The following is a 20653-nucleotide window of genomic DNA, read 5'->3' as shown; positions in this document are numbered from 1 at the left end:
TAAGATTGTGATCATTTTACTCCAAGGCATACAGTACTGTACACCGGCATAATTTTAGCAAACATGATCACTGCTTTTAATTACAGTAAACAGTACCAGATTTTTTGTTCTCGATTATATCAGCTACAACATTGCCAAATGGTGCAGATTTTGTTTTGCATTACATTATTATTATTATTTTTCTAATCCCGTGTTACTATTAGTTTTTTTTGGTCCTCATTAATCATGCACTGCACTTTCATAGTTTGTAGTAACATTGAAATACAGTGATCATTTTTACAATTTCATTCCTAATATCATGTGACATCAGCTTCATTTTTGTTTTATAGAAATCCTATTCAGAACTTGTCAAACATTAAAAGGAAAAGACCTAAATCATATTGGATGATGCTGTAAAAAATGTATTTAACTTCTTTATATCACGGGTTGTGTTAGGTTCACCTGTACCTGTATGCATAGAGGACATAGATCAACAAGTACAGTAGACCTTACTGAGTCGTTATAAGTCATAGCAGTACTTGTACTGTGAGAGCAATCCTTACAGTATGTGAGGTGAAACAGTAAGAAATTCAGCTGTGTGAGGTAAACCCAACCTGGCCGTTAAAATGGCTTCATGTAGCGAATAACTTACATGCACAAAAACATTTGATTAGTTGTGTAAGGTTGTGTCCTCATTCCTTTTAGTATTGTAAAGTATTCACACACATTTTGTTTTTTACATACTGTGCATGCAATCTGCAGTATGTTTTCTTTTTTTCTGTGAGTGTGAATATCACCCTTTTATTTTCAGGCATGGAGCATCACCTATCACAGTTGGCTCACCTTTGTTCTGCTGATCTGGTCTTGCACACTTTGGATGGTCCGCAACAGACGGAAATATGCCATGCTTACTTCTCCATTCATGGTGTTCTATGGAAACCTGGTGTTGAGTCTTCAGTATATTTGGAGCATTGATGTTGACGAGATTCCGAATGTTTCAGGAATTTTAGAGAAGAAAGAGGAACCGTTTGCAGAACTGGGATCGAAAGTATGCATCACTGATAAAATATCATTTAAACACAGCAATATTTCTGTGTTTAATTTCTAGATTTTTAAATTAGCTTACAAATACATATAGTAGGTCTGTGAATAGGGGTGCACACAGAGGTGATGATTCAGAATAAAGGGTAGGATCATTTGAAGCATATACTCTGGTACCTGCTCACATAATTTGTTGGATGAAATTCAGTTTAACTAAAGTCGTTCTTGGGGAAAATCAGTCCTAATGTATATTAATTCATATATAGTATGGCACATCATTTCCTGGTGTATAAATATATTAAAAATATATCACAGCTGAAACTGAAAAAATATGAATGAAGAATCAAACTGTTGCTCCTATTCTGTTAGATTCTTTGTGCTTTAACATTCTGGTTGCTGCTCCGGCAACATTTGATGGAGAGAAAGGAGAAGTTAGAAGATGCAGGGAATGATGCTCTGTCTGACATCAGAGTGGAAAAAGGTAAGCTTGGTAAACCTATTGTACAAAATTCACATGGCAATGGCAGCTAGAATAGTCCCTAAAAACAATATGTTACATTAGCAAATTCTTCTTTTTTTATAGAGGAGGAGGAGGAGGAAGAGAAAGAAATCATGCACGTTCTGGGTAACCTGCTTAAAGCAATGTTTGTCAAGTACTGGATCTATGTCTGCGGAGGCATGTTCTTCTTTGTCAGCTTTGAAGGAAAAATAGTCATGTATAAAATTATCTACATGATGCTATTCCTATTTTGTGTAGCGCTGTATCAGGTAAATATTGTATACCATATTTTTCTTTAAATTTTGGCTCTACCCTGTTTATCTTGCTACCTTGCCTACTAACTGACGCACCCAAAACTTTACAGTACCTTGTTTGTCACCTCCTGCTTGAAAAACCTCTGATAAATCTAAAAAAAGATATATATAATCTGACATTTTAGGGTGCCCTTGAACTAAAGTTTCTCCCTGTTTCTATTTCTATTTCTTCAATCCTCTTACTCTCAGGTACACTATGACTGGTGGAGAAGAATTTTAAAATATTTTTGGATGTCTGTTGTCGTTTACACCATGTTCGTCCTTATCCTTGTCTACACATATCAGTTTAAGTCCTCCCCAAGTGTGTGGTCGAACATGACGGGGATGGATGAAGAAAAGTGAGTAGTAAACTGGAGTTTTAGCTTTTCTTGTCAAAGCACAGAACCACTACTGGTTGTCGTGTGATTGATTGTGCATTGATTGTGAGTTATGGATGAAGCACATGGATTACATGTTTCTGTTACACCAAAAGCATTTTTATGTGAGTGCTGGACTCGTCTAGAGTGAAAAAACATAGGGCTAGGGTTTTATCAAAGCAGTAACGAGTAACTAAAAAGGTTCATTTTTACTTAATGTCTACCTAATTTGTTTGCTGCTACTATAGTTTTATAACTGCTGCATATTTATTACTCCAATTCATGTAATTATTGTAGTGCCTCTTTTTAAAATGCCCTAAATGTATTATTTAATTAGGCTTGTCAGTTCATTACAGTTCCCCACTATTAAAATAGAAAATGCAATATGCAGCCTCTGCCATAACCTAGAATGATTTATCAAGGGCCGTGGATTGAATTTGGTTTACTTTTTGTTTCTTGTACTTTGCAGACTAAAGGATCTGGGGCTAGAGCGGTTCGGTGTTACAGAGCTTTTCACTAGGATATTCATCCCAACTTCGTTCTTGCTTGTGTGCATTCTGCACCTGCATTATTTCCATGACCACTTTCTCGAGCTCACAGACCTGAAGACATTGGCTGCTAAGCAGGACAGTACCATTTACAGGTAAAAAAAAAAAAACATCCGCACATCAGAGAAGAAAAACCTCCTCTCAGTGTGCACTCTCATAATGCAAACGTTGTTACGGATTACATATAGAACGAAGCGTATATTGTATTGGAAATCCTAGTATTCTTTGGCTTATAAAATACTTACAAAATATTAGAAAATGCTTTAAAAGTTTTAATATTTCTAGTTGTGTTTGGTCAGTTGCAGGACTTTATAGCCATATACCATCTAACACATGTGTTTATCTTTGTTAAGAATTAGGGTAAAGGCCATATATCTTACAAAGGAATCTTAATGTTACTTTTGCGTCATTTTTAAAATTACACTAGAGACAGGCCTACGCCTGCACTTTTACATGTATGCACAGGCTTTTCAGCGGTATAACATAAGGATGAAAAACTGTTAGTTTTGAATCTTTGATCTACTGTAGTTCAAGAGGTGGAAAAATGTGAGCACCCCCCCCCCCCCAAAAAAAAAGTGTGTGCTTCTTTGCTCCACATTTACTTCCCTGCCACCAGCTTGGTCTTTTCTCTTGGAGCCAATGACTCTCCCAATCCTGCCTCAGAATCCTGGGACAAGAGTGTTTGTCTGTGCCAGAAGAATACTGCTGTTAAAAAACACTCCTCTTTACTATATCTGTCTCATTTTCTCTGCTTTCATATTGAACTGAGTTTTCTTTTGAAAAACAAGGATTTTTGTAGTAATCCAGTCAATGATAGATAATTTTATAGACAAATGGCCCATTCTTTTGGTGGGTATGTATTTGGAAAACAAGTCCCTTTATTATCACATAAAACCAATAGAGTGTTGTTTGGGTTCTGGACCTTACAGATCGCTTTGGACTTGTTGAGCGGACATACAGTGCCTTGCGAAAGTATTCGGCCCCCTTGAACTTTGCGACCTTTTGCCACATTTCAGGCTTCAAACATAAAGATATGAAACTGTAATTTTTTGTGAAGAATCAACAACAAGTGGGACACAATCATGAAGTGGAACGAAATTTATTGGATATTTCAAACTTTTTTAACAAATAAAAAACTGAAAAATTGGGCGTGCAAAATTATTCAGCCCCTTTACTTTCAGTGCAGCAAACTCTCTCCAGAAGTTCAGTGAGGATCTCTGAATGATCCAATGTTGACCTAAATGACTAATGATGATAAATAGAATCCACCTGTGTGTAATCAAGTCTCCGTATAAATGCACCTGCACTGTGATAGTCTCAGAGGTCCGTTTAAAGCGCAGAGAGCATCATGAAGAACAAGGAACACACCAGGCAGGTCCGAGATACTGTTGTGGAGAAGTTTAAAGCCGGATTTGGATACAAAAAGATTTCCCAAGCTTTAAACATCCCAAGGAGCACTGTGCAAGCGATAATATTGAAATGGAAGGAGTATCAGACCACTGCAAATCTACCAAGACCTGGCCGTCCCTCTAAACTTTCAGCTCATACAAGGAGAAGACTGATCAGAGATGCAGCCAAGAGGCCCATGATCACTCTGGATGAACTGCAGAGATCTACAGCTGAGGTGGGAGACTCTGTCCATAGGACAACAATCAGTCGTATACTGCACAAATCTGGCCTTTATGGAAGAGTGGCAAGAAGAAAGCCATTTCTTAAAGATATCCATAAAAAGTGTCGTTTACAGTTTGCCACAAGCCACCTGGGAGACACACCAAACATGTGGAAGAAGGTGCTCTGGTCAGATGAAACCAAAATCGAACTTTTTGGCAACAATGCAAAACGTTATGTTTGGCGTAAAAGCAACACAGCTCATCACCCTGAACACACCATCCCCACTGTCAAACATGGTGGTCATCATCATGGTTTGGGCCTGCTTTTCTTCAGCAGGGACAGGGAAGATGGATGGAGCCAAATACAGGACCATTCTGGAAGAAAACCTGATGGAGTCTGCAAAAGACCTGAGACTGGGACGGAGATTTGTCTTCCAACAAGACAATGATCCAAAACATAAAGCAAAATCTACAATGGAATGGTTCACAAATAAACATATCCAGGTGTTAGAATGGCCAAGTCAAAGTCCAGACCTGAATCCAATCGAGAATCTGTGGAAAGAACTGAAAACTGCTGTTCACAAATGCTCTCCATCCAACCTCACTGAGCTCGAGCTGTTTTGCAAGGAGGAATGGGCAAAAATTTCAGTCTCTCGATGTGCAAAACTGATAGAGACATACCCCAAGCGACTTACAGCTGTAATCGCAGCAAAAGGTGGCGCTACAAAGTATTAACTTAAGGGGGCTGAATAATTTTGCACGCCCAATTTTTCAGTTTTTTATTTGTTAAAAAAGTTTGAAATATCCAATAAATTTCGTTCCACTTCATGATTGTGTCCCACTTGTTGTTGATTCTTCACAAAAAATTACAGTTTCATATCTTTATGTTTGAAGCCTGAAATGTGGCAAAAGGTCGCAAAGTTCAAGGGGGCCGAATACTTTCGCAAGGCACTGTATCTAAAAGAGCTGTCTGTGTACATGAATGGAAAGTAATTAAAATAAAACCTGTGGTCTGCTGTGCAAAGTGGTAAGGTGCCATAGGAACCACAGTTGTTTTTACTTAATGTAATGTCACCACTTCAAAAGATTAATGTATCAGTTGAACCGCACGTGAATATTTAAAAAACAGTGAAGAGTTATTTTAGGCTCTATAGGCATTACAGACATTCTCCAGCTTTACAAAATTAATGTTTTTATCTCACATACAGGAAGCTAGAACAATAACTCGGCTCAGTCCAATTACTTAACAGAAGTTCAATGTGTCCCTTTTGTTGTGGACTGTTTTCTCCATGGTGTGTTATGCAAGTTCCAACTTAAACCCTCAGTAAAACAAAATATACAATATTTACCATAAGCTGTAAAGCAATGCAGTATTCAGAACACTGTCTTCAAGTCAATGTATAGTTTGCAGAAGTACCATACAATGGTGGCAAGGTTCTTGAAGCTTTGTAAATCTGTTATGTACCTTGTTTGTGTTGTGATATGCGAGGAAGGGGAGTGGTACAGTATGTAGAGTGCGCCAGGACTATTTGAAGACACTACAACACCAGCTTCCCGAGACCCAAGTGTATCTTTTGTTCTGCTCTCTTATCTTTGTTACCAAGGCTTCTTAACCCATTCAGCCTTTCAGCATTGCTCTGTGTGTGTTTTTCATGATCTCTTTAACACTTTTTTTCTGTCTCTCATTTCTCCATTGTCATGCCATTTCATATTTCATCTCATAGCCATGCCAAAGTCAATGGTCGTGTTTATCTGATAGTTAATAGGTGGGTACTCACTCCTTTTCTCTCTTTCATGGATGCCCTTTGACGCTGCTTGCAAAAAAATGAAAAATGTTCCCTGTCATCAATATAAAGTTTATATACAGTATGCACTTGATTTTTTCTCACGTTAAAAAAAATACATTTACTCTATCAGTAAAGGAGAGTCTAATATATTGGGGGTTTTTACACTGAAAACAGTCTCCCATCTGGATACTGTAGTATTATTGTCTGTATATTAAAATAAACCCTACTGAGGTTTAAAACCTTACTTTTAATTATTGGCAGTCTTCCATCTGAAGATAGGCTCACAGGCCCCAATTAGCACCAGTCTTAGACCACCTAATGCTACCTTTTGTAAAGTAGTCAAAGAATGTTTCATCCTCGGTTTGCTAAAACAGATTATTCAATTATATTAAATATATTAAATTCAAATTACACACTCAATTTCAGTAAATGTGTGCATACTGTATAATACAAGTTTAGGATAAATAGATACATGAAAATGTGTGCAAATCAATTATGTTATTATTATAACCCCCAGTGTATGTAAAAACCCATGTAGATATGTAGATTTAATGAAGCAGTCATGTTTTCCCCAATGATGTGAATAAAGCAGTGTTGCAATAACTATGTATGTATGCATATTTGTATGTATGCATGCATTATTTATTTATTTTTGTTTCAGCAAGATGCAATTTTTAAGATTAGCTTTCACATAGTTCCACATGGACAGCAGAGTCTTGCAAAATGGAACAGCACCGTATATAAAATTTTCTGCAAAATGGTGCTGTGACACACCTTGTATTTCTGAAGATATTGTACCGCTACTATCTCTTTAACTTTACATTATTATAACCACTTGCCCTGCCTGTTTTGCCTTTGAGGTATTTTTTTCCATATTAGAATTTATTTAATTCTCTCAAACTTTAACACATAATTAGCCTTTCTACACATTCTTTAGTCTGATACATGGTACAGCTTCATGCAGACTAATTCTTGTTTGAGATTATGTGCCTGAGCATCTGTTCTCATTCTGATTTCTCCATCTCTGTTGGTTATTCTTGAGCAGCATCAAGCAAAAAATATCCAGTCACCAGAATGAGTAAGTCTGCTGAAGACATGAAATGCTGGCTTTGATACGCTACCATTTCATGCTACCTTAAACTCTTGACTATTTTCTCTCCTGGAGGGAAAATGTCACGTTTAAGTGTCATTATTATTGTTACTATAAACAATCCTAGAACTACAAACTCTGAACTGGGAAATTAAATTATTCATTTTGCAACCTTGCAATCTTATTATTAGTTTATTTAGCAGACACCTTTCTCCAAGGCGACTTACAGAGACTAGGGTGTGTGAACTATGCATCAGCTGCAGAGTCACGTACAACTACGTCTCACCCTGAAAGACGGAGCACAAGGAGGTTAAGTGACTTGCTCAGGGTCACACAATGAGTTAGTGGCTGTGGTGGGATTTGAACCGGGGACCACCTGGTTACAAGCCCTTTTCTTTAACCACTGGACCACACAGCCTCCTATGACTGGCTGTGTGAAGTGCTTCCTTTTCTTGTTTGTTACTTACTGACAACTAACAGTTAACTAGCATTGACAAGTTACAATAGCCCTGCTTGCCAATCTCTATGGTTATTTTGAGGTGTCTGAACAAACCCTTTTGTTGATGCAGTGTTTCTGTGTCCACAGGCTGGTGCACCAGGATGGTAGTTTGGTTGACATCACCATGATGAATATGACCACCAGTAATTGTAATGAAGAGGTGGAGGAGAAGAGTCAGGTGGAAACAGATGAAAAAGGAGAAGAGAAAGAACCAGAAGACAGTGGAGATAAAGGAGGGAGCAGACACTGCAGTGATGGAGACCAACCCAGCGGAGCCGAGACCCTAACAGAGGAAACATCGGGTAATGCACGTTATACATCAGGTTCAGAAAAGAGAGTACCCTTGACCAATTAGAATAGTTTTCATGCTATTTTATTTTAAGATATGTGATGAAGGGATTCAGTTTTTATACCAACATTAATATATATAGGGCAGCAGTGTGGAGTAGTGGTTAGGGCACTGGACTCTTGACTGGAGGGTCGTGGGTTCAATCCCAGCTGGGGGACACTGTTGCTGTACCCTTGACCAAGGTACTTTACCTAGATTGCTCCAGTAAAAACCCAACTGTATAAATGGGTAATTGTATATAAAAATAATGTGATATCTTGTAACAATTGTAAGTCGCCCTGGATAAGGGCGTCTGCTAAGAAAGAAATAATAATAATAATAATAATAATGCCTATTCTTGGAGTTACCTTTTTTATTTATTTATATATTTATTTTTACAAATTGTGCTTACTGAAAGTACACAGAAAGGCAGACAAAGCAGGCTGTCCAAATTAAAAAGATGAACATTAGACTGTATGGGGTATAGGTAGGTGAACATATATTACATTTAAAATTACACTGTTAAAAAACTTGAAGCACCCCCACCCCAAACAGAAATAGGAAAACGATAGTAAGGGAATGAGATAAATATGGCAGAGCTTTCCTATGCCAGAAACTATATTGAAATGTCTCAGCTCCCTTTATACTCTGACACTAATCTCTGAGTTGGCTTATTATTGCTTGGAATAACAACTGCAGGACAACTGATCTAAAGTGAATACGACTTCCCCTTATGGATTTAAAAAGGGTTGGTATGAGCTTCTGGAGAGACTAGCAACTTGTGGAGGGCAGTTTTCCAAAATAACATTTCTCCAGATTTACATTAGGTATTGTTATAACAATGTCAGCATTTTTTCTGACAATTACCATTCTATTTTCTTTAAGTCTTATGTATAACAAAGAGAACCCTGTGCCATTACATTTTTTGAATAACTCTGGTTCTAAAACCCTCTGCAATATTTGCCCCAAAGGGGTGCTTAGTATGTTCTGTGTTGGTTTTCCCCATATGGTTCTGTTTTCGTGCTTGTGCCCAGTTTTTATATCATACCCTAGTGTGCTACGTGGAGATTTGGCTGTAGTCACTGGGTAAATAGCATGGGCAGAATGCTTTGATTTTTCAACTCCTGTTTAAGATGGAATCAATCATGTTTGAGGCAACTGGGATTCCTCATTGAAAACTAAAGAAAAATGTAAATCAGGGCCCCCGTTCCATCCAGTCTGAGTAGATTGACAGGTTAACAATCACAGTTGGTTCAAAAGTAATTAGTCTGAACCTATTGAAGGCCATCCCAAGAAAATGTATTTTACTCTTTTAAAAAAACAAGTGTATGGTGTTCTTACTTAAATGAACACCATATGGTCAATGCTCTGTCACCCAGCCTTGGTTGACCCCTGACAGTGTCAGAGGGCGCAGGGGAGACTCCTGGCAGCCCAGGCAAGACACAGGGTCAAAACATTCCCATGTTCAGTTCAAAATGGTTTATTATTTTCACATTCAGTCTACAATACTTAGTGTTCCCTTTGGGAAGGTTTAAGGTTTTAGTAAAAGCATAGTTAAAGCATGGTAAAGCATAGGTAAGTATAGAACAGCAAGACATGGTAAAGCATATTAATAAACATGACAAACCATGGTAAACTATGGTACATGCATAGTATAACTATGGGAAAAGCACAGTAGAACTGCAAAAATATTGTCAAAAAATCCCATGGTAAACCTTTTTAAGGTTGCCTTGCCCTTTGGATGTTGCATCAATTAATACAACATTTAGATAACATAAAGATATGATTGCCTTGTAAAAAAGAGGTGATACAAAACACGTAACCTTTATATAAGGCCCATACAGTGTATTTTAAAGTTAGTAATAGTATTTTATCAGTGCACTATTGTACTTACCTATTTTAACTGCTTCTTTCTTCTGCCAGTAAAAAAAAAATAGTATACCTTGCATAAGGTGCTTTTATTATGGTTTCTGTTTTCTGATTTCAGATTTCAAGAATAAATGGCATCTGGTCATAGACCGCCTGACAGTGCTTTTCTTGAAGTTTCTTGAGTATTTTCACAAACTGCAGTTGTTTGTCTGGTGGCTTTTTGAACTACACATTATCAAAGTAGTGTCATCCTACATCATCTGGATCACAGTCAAAGAGGTGAGACTGGGGCAGAGTGGAGAACAAATGAACTAGTATGCCCTATAGTGCGGTGATGTAAATGTCACAGATTTCAACTAAAACCTGGCCAAAAGACACCAATTTCTCACTCCAATTTTTTTACTACAGTGCAGTAAAATTAATGTACAGCTTTTGTTTTTCAGGTTTCCTTCTTCAATTACGTATTTTTGATATGCTGGGCTTTTGCTCTTCCATATAGCCAGTTCCGCCCACTAGCATCAAGCATCTGTACTATATGGACCTGTGTTATAATTGTCTGCAAAATGTTGTACCAACTGTCTTCTATAGATGAAGGAAGCTACTCTGTAAACTGCACAATGGTAAGCAGACCAATGTTTCATGTTTAACATGTATCGCTATATGTATGTATAACTGTACATATGCATTCGTGTCTATAAATGATTTCGGCACTCCCTTGCCATATTACTGGAGATTACTGTTTGGATTCTGTTTAATTGTAGTTACATATCCCTTCTCCACAGTCACTGAATTGGACTGAAGAGAAGAAAAAAGAAATGATGACATCCCTCCTTTATAATAAATCTATTGACCCTTCCAACTGGGTTGGATTAAAGAAGTCATATCCCCTCTTGGAATACCTTAGGGTGAGAAACACTTTTACTAAAATGTACAGCCACATTGACTGAAGGTGGTCCATAAAGCATTCTTTCTTGTATGAACAGTAGGAATACTGGTAGTTAATCGAAGGTCTGAACTCAAAATTGGGACCAAACCTGTGGCGGCTGTTGGCCAAAAGAAAATGAGCAGGCAGAAAAAAAGGCAGAGGGCCCATTAAGCTCCCAGCAGCAGTAGAAATATATTATTGTATTCGGACTGACACTTCATATTATTATTATTTTTATTATTATTATTATTAAAGACGACTTCCAGATGTTACAGGGCAGGACTGGGTTACAATGCAAGATGAATATTTAAATAAAGTATTGTTTACAGTAAGTGCAGATAATACAACTAAAATACAATATGAAATAGGGTGCAACAAGTTAGGATTATAAGAGGTTATATCTGCAATGACATAACAGTAGTGCAATATTGCAAGGATCGTGCATCAGCTGAGGATCCAGTAATGTGGTGCTGAGGTCAGGCAAGCCCAGTGCATAGTAGTATGAGGGGTATACCAATAGATGTGCAAGTGCAGTCTAAACAGGTGTACCCCAATGCGGCTGTTAAATGCATTTTATCCACTAGCCGACAGAGAAAAGAAAACATTAGCCCATTGTATTTTATTCTAATATACTTAACATTGATATAGCATTTCGATTTCAAGACCACGTCGCTAACGTACTTTGCATTAGATATTTTCTAAACAAAGTTGTTACGACAGGAGAAAGGCAGACAAAAATCAAGAACATCCTATATAGACTTAGGGGTAGGTTTACTAAAGTGTTGCGCCTGTAGCAATAGTCGCAAACCAGTTTCAAACGCGTCAGAAGTCTTAGGTGAAATGTATTAAACAGATGCAATGTTATTTGCGACTTTTTAGGGAATGCTTTGCGGCAGCAGTTTTTCTTTGCTGATCAACCTTAGGTGAATGTTTAGTTATGGGCGGTCCTGCATAAATTAAAAAAAAGGGATGGAGAGCAGTGTTCTCAAATATTATAATGAGATGTACGAAAGCTGCAGACAATTGCGACACTTGCAATTGCATCAGTTTTTTTAAGAACTTTTAAAAGCATGTTTTAAACAATCACAATTGTTGCTGTTGAGGAGGCTCCAGAAGGTGGTCAGGGACTGGGCAGTCCTGACATCTGTAGGAAGGTCATTCCACCACTGCCGGGCGAGGGTGGAGAAGGAATGGGCTCTGGAGGCAGGGGAGCATAGAGGAGGTACAGCCAGTCTTCTACTGCAGGAGGAGCGGAGAGGTCAAGTGGGGGTGTAGGGAGAGATGAGGGTCTGGAGGTAGCTGGGTGCAGTCTGGTCAAGGCATCTGTAGGCGAGTACAAGAGTCTTGAACTGGATGCGAGCGGTGACCAGTTTATCTGGTACACGCAGTGTCACCTAGGAATAATAGTTTATCTGGTACATGCAGTGTCATCTAGGAATAGTAGTTTATCTGGTACATGCAGTGTCATCTAGGAATAGTAGTTTATCTGGTACACGCAGAGTCTTCTGGGAATAGTAGTTTATTTGGTACACACTGAAAGGTGTTTCCAATCAGCAGGAAAATGCGGACCAACAGTCCCATCATCCACGCATGTCAACAGCATGCTGGCTTCATATTTAACTGTGTCAAGTTTTTTTTTATTTCTCCAACCGTTTTTTTTGTTTTGTTTATTTTCTGGTCACTTTTAAAAATATCCTTCCGAAAACTGAATACAAAATCATAATGTGCAGTTTCCACTATTCAACACCTTGCAAGCACACTAGCAAGCAAACAAACAAACAAATAAACAAACAATTACATCCACCTAACTCCCTCCACCAGACAAAGGCTTTCCTCGACTCCCCAATTAGCATCAGTTACCTAATTGCTGTGATTGCTGGCAGGGGTAGATTTAACCCCATCCCTGCCAACCTTACATTCACACACACTATTTACTGCCACACTTCCCTCAAAACCAAATGTCCTTTTTTGTATATTTAAGTCTTTTAAATTATTTCATCACCAAAAATAACCTAATTTTAACTCAAAATAATATTTATAAAAACCATAAAACAACCACAGTTAGTACCCGTTCATATTAACAAAGGGGTTGGAAAAGAACATTGTACATCAAAAATGTGTCAAATATATTTTGTATTGATTATTACTTTGCTGGTATTCAAAAGGAAATGCTATTGTCTGTATGTTTGTTGTACTACATTTGAAGTCCCACCAAATGATGTACTGTTTCCCCAAAAGCTACTTGCAGTAAAGTAATTACACTGTTTAATTGATGCTTCTTTTTCTCTGCATGGGTTTGTATTTGGTCCTTTTCTAGAACAACCTTTTGATGCTGGCACTCTTGGCCTTTGAAATAACAATTTACCGCCACCAGGAATATTATAGATTGAAAAACAATCTCACAGCACCTGCGACTAAAACCATCTTTCATGCTATTACAAGACATCACTTGGATGATGGAATTGTGAACTGTGCCAAGTATTTTGTAAACTACTTCTTCTACAAGTTTGGTTTGGAGGTAAGAGGTCCAACCCCTCACTTATGTACAGTATGTGCTTTCTTATACATTTGTTAGTTATTATTGTTGTTGCTATATCATGTTGTTATTACTAACCGTCTAATAACATTCTTTATAATATATTTATTGATGCATTATTGGCTGAATACTGCATAACATGTCCTTAAACTTAATGTTACCTACCTTTATTGCACTATATGTGTACATTTGCCTCATGTAACTGTTCGTTTTTTTTTCAGCAGCTGAATTATGTTGTTTCTCTTTCTTTAAGACATGCTTCCTTATGGCAATTAATGTGATCGGTCAGAGAATGGATTTCTATGCAATGCTCCATGCCTTCTGTTTAGTCGCTGTAATGTATCGGCGCAGGAGAAAAGCCATTGCAGAAATCTGGCCAAAATACTGTTGCTTTCTGGCTTGCATCTTGACATTCCAGTACTTCATTTGTATTGGCATTCCACCTGCAGCTTGTAAAGGTATGATCATTTCAAAATGACATCCCATTTGGTGTGATCACGCTTGGACGACAATATAATGCATATATAACGTATGTCTCTTTATGTGTGCATTTGCAGACTATCCATGGAGATTTCAGGGTTCTGGCATGGACTCTAATGTTATAAAATGGCTGTACTTTCCTGATTTCCACACAAGTCCCAATTCAGTCTTTCTTGTCTGTAAGTACCTAAATTGCATGTAGTATAGATCGATTTTCAAGGAATAATCACTTGTAGTGTTGAGATGCTAAATTTGACTAAAATCCAGGAAACCAGGTGTTATGCATGCTCCAGTCTCTGGCCTTACTGCAGCCTGTTGGAATGTTAAACTTGCTACAGATCTTGCTACAGAATTAAACTTCACATGTAATGTATAGCACCTTGAAAAGTGGAATTACTGATGCTTACTTGTTTGTGCAACACACACATGCCACCACCACAACTTGTTTAAGGTAGTAAATGCTTACCTCTGATGTCACTATCTCTGCTTCCTTCAGATGACTTTATGCTTCTGCTCTGTGCATCCCTGCAAAGAGAAGTGTTTGAAGATGAGAACAAAGCAGCGGTGCGGATCTTGGCTGGGGACAACGTGGAAATATGTAGGGATCTGGACGCAGCTTCCTTCAGCCAGCACAACCCAGTTCCTGACTTCATTCACTGCAGGTACAGTGAGGCGTCCTCGTTTCATTTTAATGGGAGTAATGTCATGATAAAACCGCCTAGCTATATTGTAGCTTTGCTTTATTTAAAATTGTTCTTGAACCCAACCATAGGCCTTTAACTGGTATTAAACTGAGATAACACTATGGCAGGTCAAGTGATAGTTAAAGAAATGTGTAATTGCTGCCTTAATAATAACAACATTATAAATTAGATACTGCAAGACATCTTTTACAGAAGCCAGGAGTAAAAAGATAAGCATTTATACTGGGACTGGATGATTTTATTGTTATGACAGCTGCGATATATGGTAGGCATAAGTTTGGTCTAGGCTTCATTAACATAAATCTGTTGTTTATAGTATCCCCTTCAGTCACTGCATGCTTAAATGCATGATTGTACCACGTTAAGTTTCCTATCTATATCTATTTTATTATACATAGTATATGTTTTTTCAAAGTTTCAAAAAATTGGAATGAAAAAATCGTAACCGAAGGGGATATAGAATTATGAAAACAATGAGCACTCTTAATTGAGAGTTTTGTAGATCAATTTATGTTGTCCGTAATGCCTTAAAAGTAAGATTGATAATCTCAAGGGGTTTATTAGGCAGTGATGCTTGTCGCTGGGGTTATGCATCCCAAGCCTTCATAGAGAGCACACTGTTGTTATTGGAAAATCATTTTTTAATAATAACATTTTAAAACCCAGATTTATCTTGTGGTTTTAATAGCCTGTCAGCTCAGAAAATAACTGCCAATTGAGTTTTTTTCTTTTTTTTTTTTTACGGTATCACGTTAAAGACATTTCTCTTGTCAGTTTACGAAATGGAAAAGAGAAAATGAAAAAGATGGTACTAGCATGGATTGATTTAGAATTTGTCATAAAACTATCCTGTTTGTGTTTCAGTAATTCAGTTATACTAAACTGAAGTTTATGGCTTCCTTTCTTGAAGTGCAGTCTATACTGAAAGCTGAGCCTGGCCTGATCTGTTCGCAGTAGCACTAGAAACCTGAAAACCTCTCTGTCTACTGTTTTTCCTAATTGATTATTTACTGTACACTTGTTTTGATAACCTGGAGTGCAAAACAGTTTTATTATCACATAATCCATCAAGACCATTAAAGCAAAGCTTTTTTGAGGCCCAGGGCTGCACTTATTTGCTCTTGTTTGCTTTGTCTCAGATTACACAACTTGAAAAAAAAATCAATATTTTACCATCACCATATCCACAATACACCCACATGCATTAAAACAATGCTGTCTCATTTCACGTAATTCAATGAGTACCTTTTAATGATTTGAGCAAGTTCTTGCTTACACAAATCAATTTCAAATATAATGCTACAATCTTAGCAAACATATTTTAGATAAAAAGATTAAAAATAGGCTGTTGTTTTACAATATGAGTACATTTCACACACAACAGCAATCATGACAAAACTCTCTCACCAGGCTGAAAGTTCTGTTTGAAATAAATATCAGTTATTTGCACTATAAGTGGGGGCAGACAATGATGACATTGATTTACTCAGGATGGGCTCTGTTTGAAAATATCTCAAAATATATGTTTACCACACTTTGGTCTTTGGTAAGAAATTATTCAGTTCTGGAAATAGTGGGTTCTTTGTAACCTATTAAATATTTTGAATTTTGATGCTGGTTAAACCAAAGAAGTAACTCATTTTGGTGGATATCCTTCTAGCGTTGATTTGTATTCCTCTGTGAGTATTGTGACGATAATTATTACAAAGTTTCGGTATTGAATTAGTTCTGTTGTGTAATCTTAAAAAAAAAAACAAAAAAAAAAAAAACCTGTTGCTTATATTTTTTATATATAATCACTTCATGTTTTGTTGTGTTGGCAAGAGGTTACCTTCTTGTGAGACAGTATGGAAACTATCTTTGAAATTTTACCGGCTCCTCCTTGGCGCCAGTATTAAAGTACCTCTGTGTTCTTGATTTCTTGATTTCTAGATCTTACCTGGACATGCTGAAGGTGGCGATGTTCAGTTATCTCTTTTGGTTTGTGCTCACCATCATCTTCATCACAGGAACAACTCGGATCAGCATATTCTGCATGGGCTACCTAGTGGCCTGCTTCTACTTCCTGCTGTTTGGTGGGGGTCTCTTACTGAAACCCATCAAAGTCATCCTGCATTTCTGGGACTTCCTCATCGCCTACAACGTGTTTGTGATCACCATGAAGAATGTCCTGTCTGTAAGTGTACCGGAAAAAAACTGAGCATTAGGGGAAGTTAAAAGGCAGCCTTGCATAAAGCATGGTCAGATAGGGTTACTCATAGATATTCAGGGTACACTTCTTTCTGTTTTGGCCAATGCTTTGCCTTTTGGTTGAAGTAACCCTTATAAACGTTCCCCATAGTAAAAGCATAGCAAAGTGTAATAAAGCATAGGAAAAGCATGGAACACCATACGTAAGCATTGTAAAGCTGTGAGAGATATGTCAAACAGTGGTAAACTGTGGTAAATCACGGTGAAAGCATGGGGAAACTGCAAAAACACTGTGCAAAAATACAACAGTAAACTTTTATGATGGAAATGACAGCAGCATTCTGTTTTATAAGTATTGAAAACTCCATGCCATAGTATATAATGTACACAGTACTTAATTACTGAAGAAAAATCCTGTATTTATAAATACTGTAGTTAATCAAGTGGTGTCTGTGAAATTTTGCAGATGAGTGGAAGAGACTGTACATATCTGGAATATAAAGATTGTCAAGTTTGGTATACAATTCAGATTTCACATCACATAATGTGGTTCTCTTTTAGAGATATGAAACAGTTTCTATCAGGTGGTACTTTGTTCTGTGTGAAAAAGAACACAACAGTAAGTTACCATGTACAATTAAATAGACAGAGTTAATGAACAACAGAATTAAAATGGATAATGAATAATGAAAATATGTTGTAAGCTATTCTTTACTACTCCAATGTGCTGTTCAAATTCTTGTGAATTTACTTGTGAGTCTTTTTTGCTTGTTACAGCTAGCAGCCTGTGGCTACATTGGCCCTTTGGTCAAAAACTGCTGTTGGTTAATCCAAACATTGAGTCTGGCCTGCACTATTAAAGAATATAAACCTCGTAAGTAGCCATTCTTAAAGCTGTTGTTCTGCATACAGCACAGTGCTGTCCTTTGTCAAATAATATGAAAATATTGTAGGCTGCTACAGATTAAGGAGTTTATCTTTTTTTTTGCTGTTACTTAGACATGTATGTAGTTGGTTAGCATCATTTTGTCTTAAGACAGTTTTATTTTTTGAAAAGTTACTTAATCAGTGCGTTATAAGACACTTACAGATAACCCAAGAGTACAACCCCTTGTCACGTATTCTGTATTTTAGTTAAATGTAGTTCCTACTAGAAGACAGTTCTGTAACCCAACTAGTTCTGTAGCGTTTGATGGCAGGAAGTGTGTAAAGATAATTTCACATCAGAATCAGAACACCACCTAGGTCTGGAGGTAATCCTCAAAAAATAAAACCTTTTTTTAATTCATGGAATATTCCCACAATCAATAAATCAGTGAATAGGAGTCAAAGGGTATCCATATAGACCTTCTGCATGAGGCAAAGAACCGTTTGTACGGTAGCTGTTTGGTATGAGATGACCAGAGATTTTAATAATGAAAGGATTTATGTGAAAATGTAAAGTTCCAGATGCAGTTTAACTCTTTCCATTTCCGTCTGTAGCTGAGAAGACTGAAAACTGTGAATTACCCAGTGATGAAGCTGGCATCATTTGGGACAGCATTTGCTTTGCCTTCTTGTTGCTTCAGAGAAGGGTCTTCATGAGCTACTACTTCTTGCATGTAGTCGCAGACATTAGAGCCTCCCAGATCTTAGCCTCAAGGTGAGTTGGTTTGCTTTGAACAAAACGTAATGTTGCCCTGGTAAGGTCAGCTTGCTCTTGCTTCATACCACTACCAATTCCTATAGCATTCATATGTTTCTCTAATTGAAAAGGATTTTTTTCTGCAATCAGCTGCCAATAATGATATCCTGCTGGCGATGCATACTAGTTTAAATCTACAAAAGTATCAAGAATGACAGACAGGCGCTGGCAGAGTCAATCATCTCAGGCCTCTGTTTTTCATTCCTGAAAATTCTCAAGTCCATGTTATTCACTGGGGCAGCCAGAAACATTTGTTTTTTATACCACTAATGTTCCAAGCAGCCCTTTCCATTATAAAATGTGAGTTTTGGGTTCTTGTTATTAATGCTGGTAAAGCCTGGGAGCCAAGTGAAACTGGAGAGCAGTAAGTATGCACCTGTAATAAATCAGAGAAATATTAATTTTAAAATGAATGTCTTTGTTCTGGTGCTAGTGTTGTTGGTTTTTTTTTCTTTTATTATTTTAGGTCAATTAAAAACTGCAGCCTGGAGCAATGTTTGTTTACATATGCAAATGTAATATTAATATAACAAAAGGTTCTGCTAAGAGCTTGCCATTTTTTAATACATTTTTTCAGAGGAGCAGAACTTTTTCAGGCCACTATTGTGAAAGCTGTGAAAGCCAGGATTGAAGAGGAAAAAAAATCCATGGATCAGCTCAAGAGACAGTAAGTCAAAACAGCTTTGAAACTGAAATGGTTGTTTTTGTACATTCTGAATGAATGTGTTTCATTAAGAAGGTCCTGTATAAGAAACTTCACTTGAAAGGTTAGTATTTTATTTTGTATTGTTTTGATTGAAGGTTATCCTGTTTTTGTAATCTATTGCATTTTTACTGTAGAAAAATTAGTCTATATGTTATGGGCAAACCCCAAAACTGAGCGATTCGCAAATTGCCCGTGCAAAGTACTAAATGAATCACAAGGATCTTTCATTTCGGGTTTTGCCTGGGCAGATCTAGGAGTGCCCAACAATGCCTGGCCAAAATGAATCTCAAAGATCTTTTATTTTATGTTTTCAAAGGACAGAGACAGCGCTACGATTTGAAGAGCTTGTTTGACCTGCCTACCTGAGTAGCATCATTCACTCACTCATCTCATTCATAAGAAGTCCGGTTTCAGAAAATAGTCATATATTTAAAAATGTATTTAAAAATGTATTTTTATTGACGACATGACTATATAAAATATTTAATGACATATATAAGACTAATTTATTTTAAACAAATTACTAAAATCTGGATATGTATTACGTACTTAACACTCAGTCACTCCGCTGAGTATGCTTTCTAACTGCTTGTCATAAACATTGTCAAACGTGAATCAGCTAATCATTCATGTTCCACCCAGTAACTGCATCCATCTCTCTGATTGGACAGATCAGTACAACTCCTTATTATTATTATTGGTTGTTATTACATTATTAATATTACTGGCCTTTTTATATGCAAGTGTTAATGGGGTTTCTCATGTTAATTGTTTCTCTTTTTGCCTCTCAAGACGGTAAGGTAAGACCCTGAGTGTATTGAGAAAAGAGGTTTAAGTCCACTGCAGTTACCTTGGCTTTCAGGCTGAAAGCTTGCTTGCCGCTTTCACGGAAGCAATGACTCCTGATTTAGCCCGTTTTTCTTTCTTTCTTCCTTCTTCAGCAACCTGCGCGTGGTTGCTGAGGAAGGATGCTGCTTTCCTATCTGTGGTACGTGAGTGTTGTCATCTTTACAGCCTTTCACTCGTGTGGGAGCACATCCTCCACTGGGGCTAGGCTCTGCCTTACCCCCTGCTGTTGACTTAATACTCTTGCTGACACATCTGCAGTGTGCACGCGGTATCCTGTTCGCCTGCGTTGTGCAGCAGCAAAAAAAAAAAAAAAAAAAACAGGCCTTGTCCTCCACGGGCTGTATTTTTCCAGACCCATTGTAGGGTAGACCTCGTCAGCTGCCCCGGCCCACCCACCTTGGCGCGTCGGGCCTTCGAAAAATCAACAACAACAGCAGTGTGCTCCCTGTAATATTGTTGTTATTGTGTTGTACTCCGTCCACAGATTCGCCCACCGTGGCTTTGGCCTGTGTGTCCCCTGGTATACGCTACGCGCTAACCAGGAGTGTGACTACACGAGGTTAGGGCAGGCACCGCTGCTTCAGCTGCCCCCAGGTGCTTCAGTACCCCGGTGCATGCTCAGCCCGTGGTACTTCGGTGCCTTGGTGCGCGCGGTGCTA

The 20653-nt window shown here is 37.7% G+C and overlaps 1 protein-coding gene across 3 annotated transcripts in view; it reads left to right on the top strand.

The window, feature by feature from the left end:
* LOC117400530 (piezo-type mechanosensitive ion channel component 2-like) overlaps window positions 1-20653 on the top strand; it is a 198810-nt gene that overhangs the window by 142483 nt on the left and 35674 nt on the right. For 2 of the 3 annotated variants that reach the window (XM_059022048.1, XM_059022047.1), the window contains 19 exons: window positions 791-1027; window positions 1390-1501; window positions 1604-1788; window positions 2023-2171; window positions 2659-2832; window positions 6072-6113; window positions 7180-7212; window positions 7811-8025; window positions 10039-10199; window positions 10364-10540; window positions 10703-10825; window positions 13163-13363; window positions 13635-13839; window positions 13939-14040; window positions 14358-14523; window positions 16498-16741; window positions 17533-17629; window positions 18238-18397; window positions 19017-19106. In XM_059022048.1, the coding sequence (XP_058878031.1) occupies window positions 791-1027; window positions 1390-1501; window positions 1604-1788; window positions 2023-2171; window positions 2659-2832; window positions 6072-6113; window positions 7180-7212; window positions 7811-8025; window positions 10039-10199; window positions 10364-10540; window positions 10703-10825; window positions 13163-13363; window positions 13635-13839; window positions 13939-14040; window positions 14358-14523; window positions 16498-16741; window positions 17533-17629; window positions 18238-18397; window positions 19017-19106 (2873 nt within the window). The remainder of the gene's footprint in view (window positions 1-790; window positions 1028-1389; window positions 1502-1603; window positions 1789-2022; window positions 2172-2658; window positions 2833-6071; window positions 6114-7179; window positions 7213-7810; window positions 8026-10038; window positions 10200-10363; window positions 10541-10702; window positions 10826-13162; window positions 13364-13634; window positions 13840-13938; window positions 14041-14357; window positions 14524-16497; window positions 16742-17532; window positions 17630-18237; window positions 18398-19016; window positions 19107-20653) is intronic. The other variant, XM_059022049.1, reaches the window with a different exon arrangement.

The sequence above is a fragment of the Acipenser ruthenus genome, chromosome 4, assembly GCF_902713425.1.
Source record: "Acipenser ruthenus chromosome 4, fAciRut3.2 maternal haplotype, whole genome shotgun sequence".
Taxonomy (NCBI): Eukaryota; Metazoa; Chordata; class Actinopteri; order Acipenseriformes; family Acipenseridae; genus Acipenser; species Acipenser ruthenus.
Note: the sequence above shows the minus strand (reverse complement) of the source record. Positions and strands in the feature narration are given on the sequence as shown.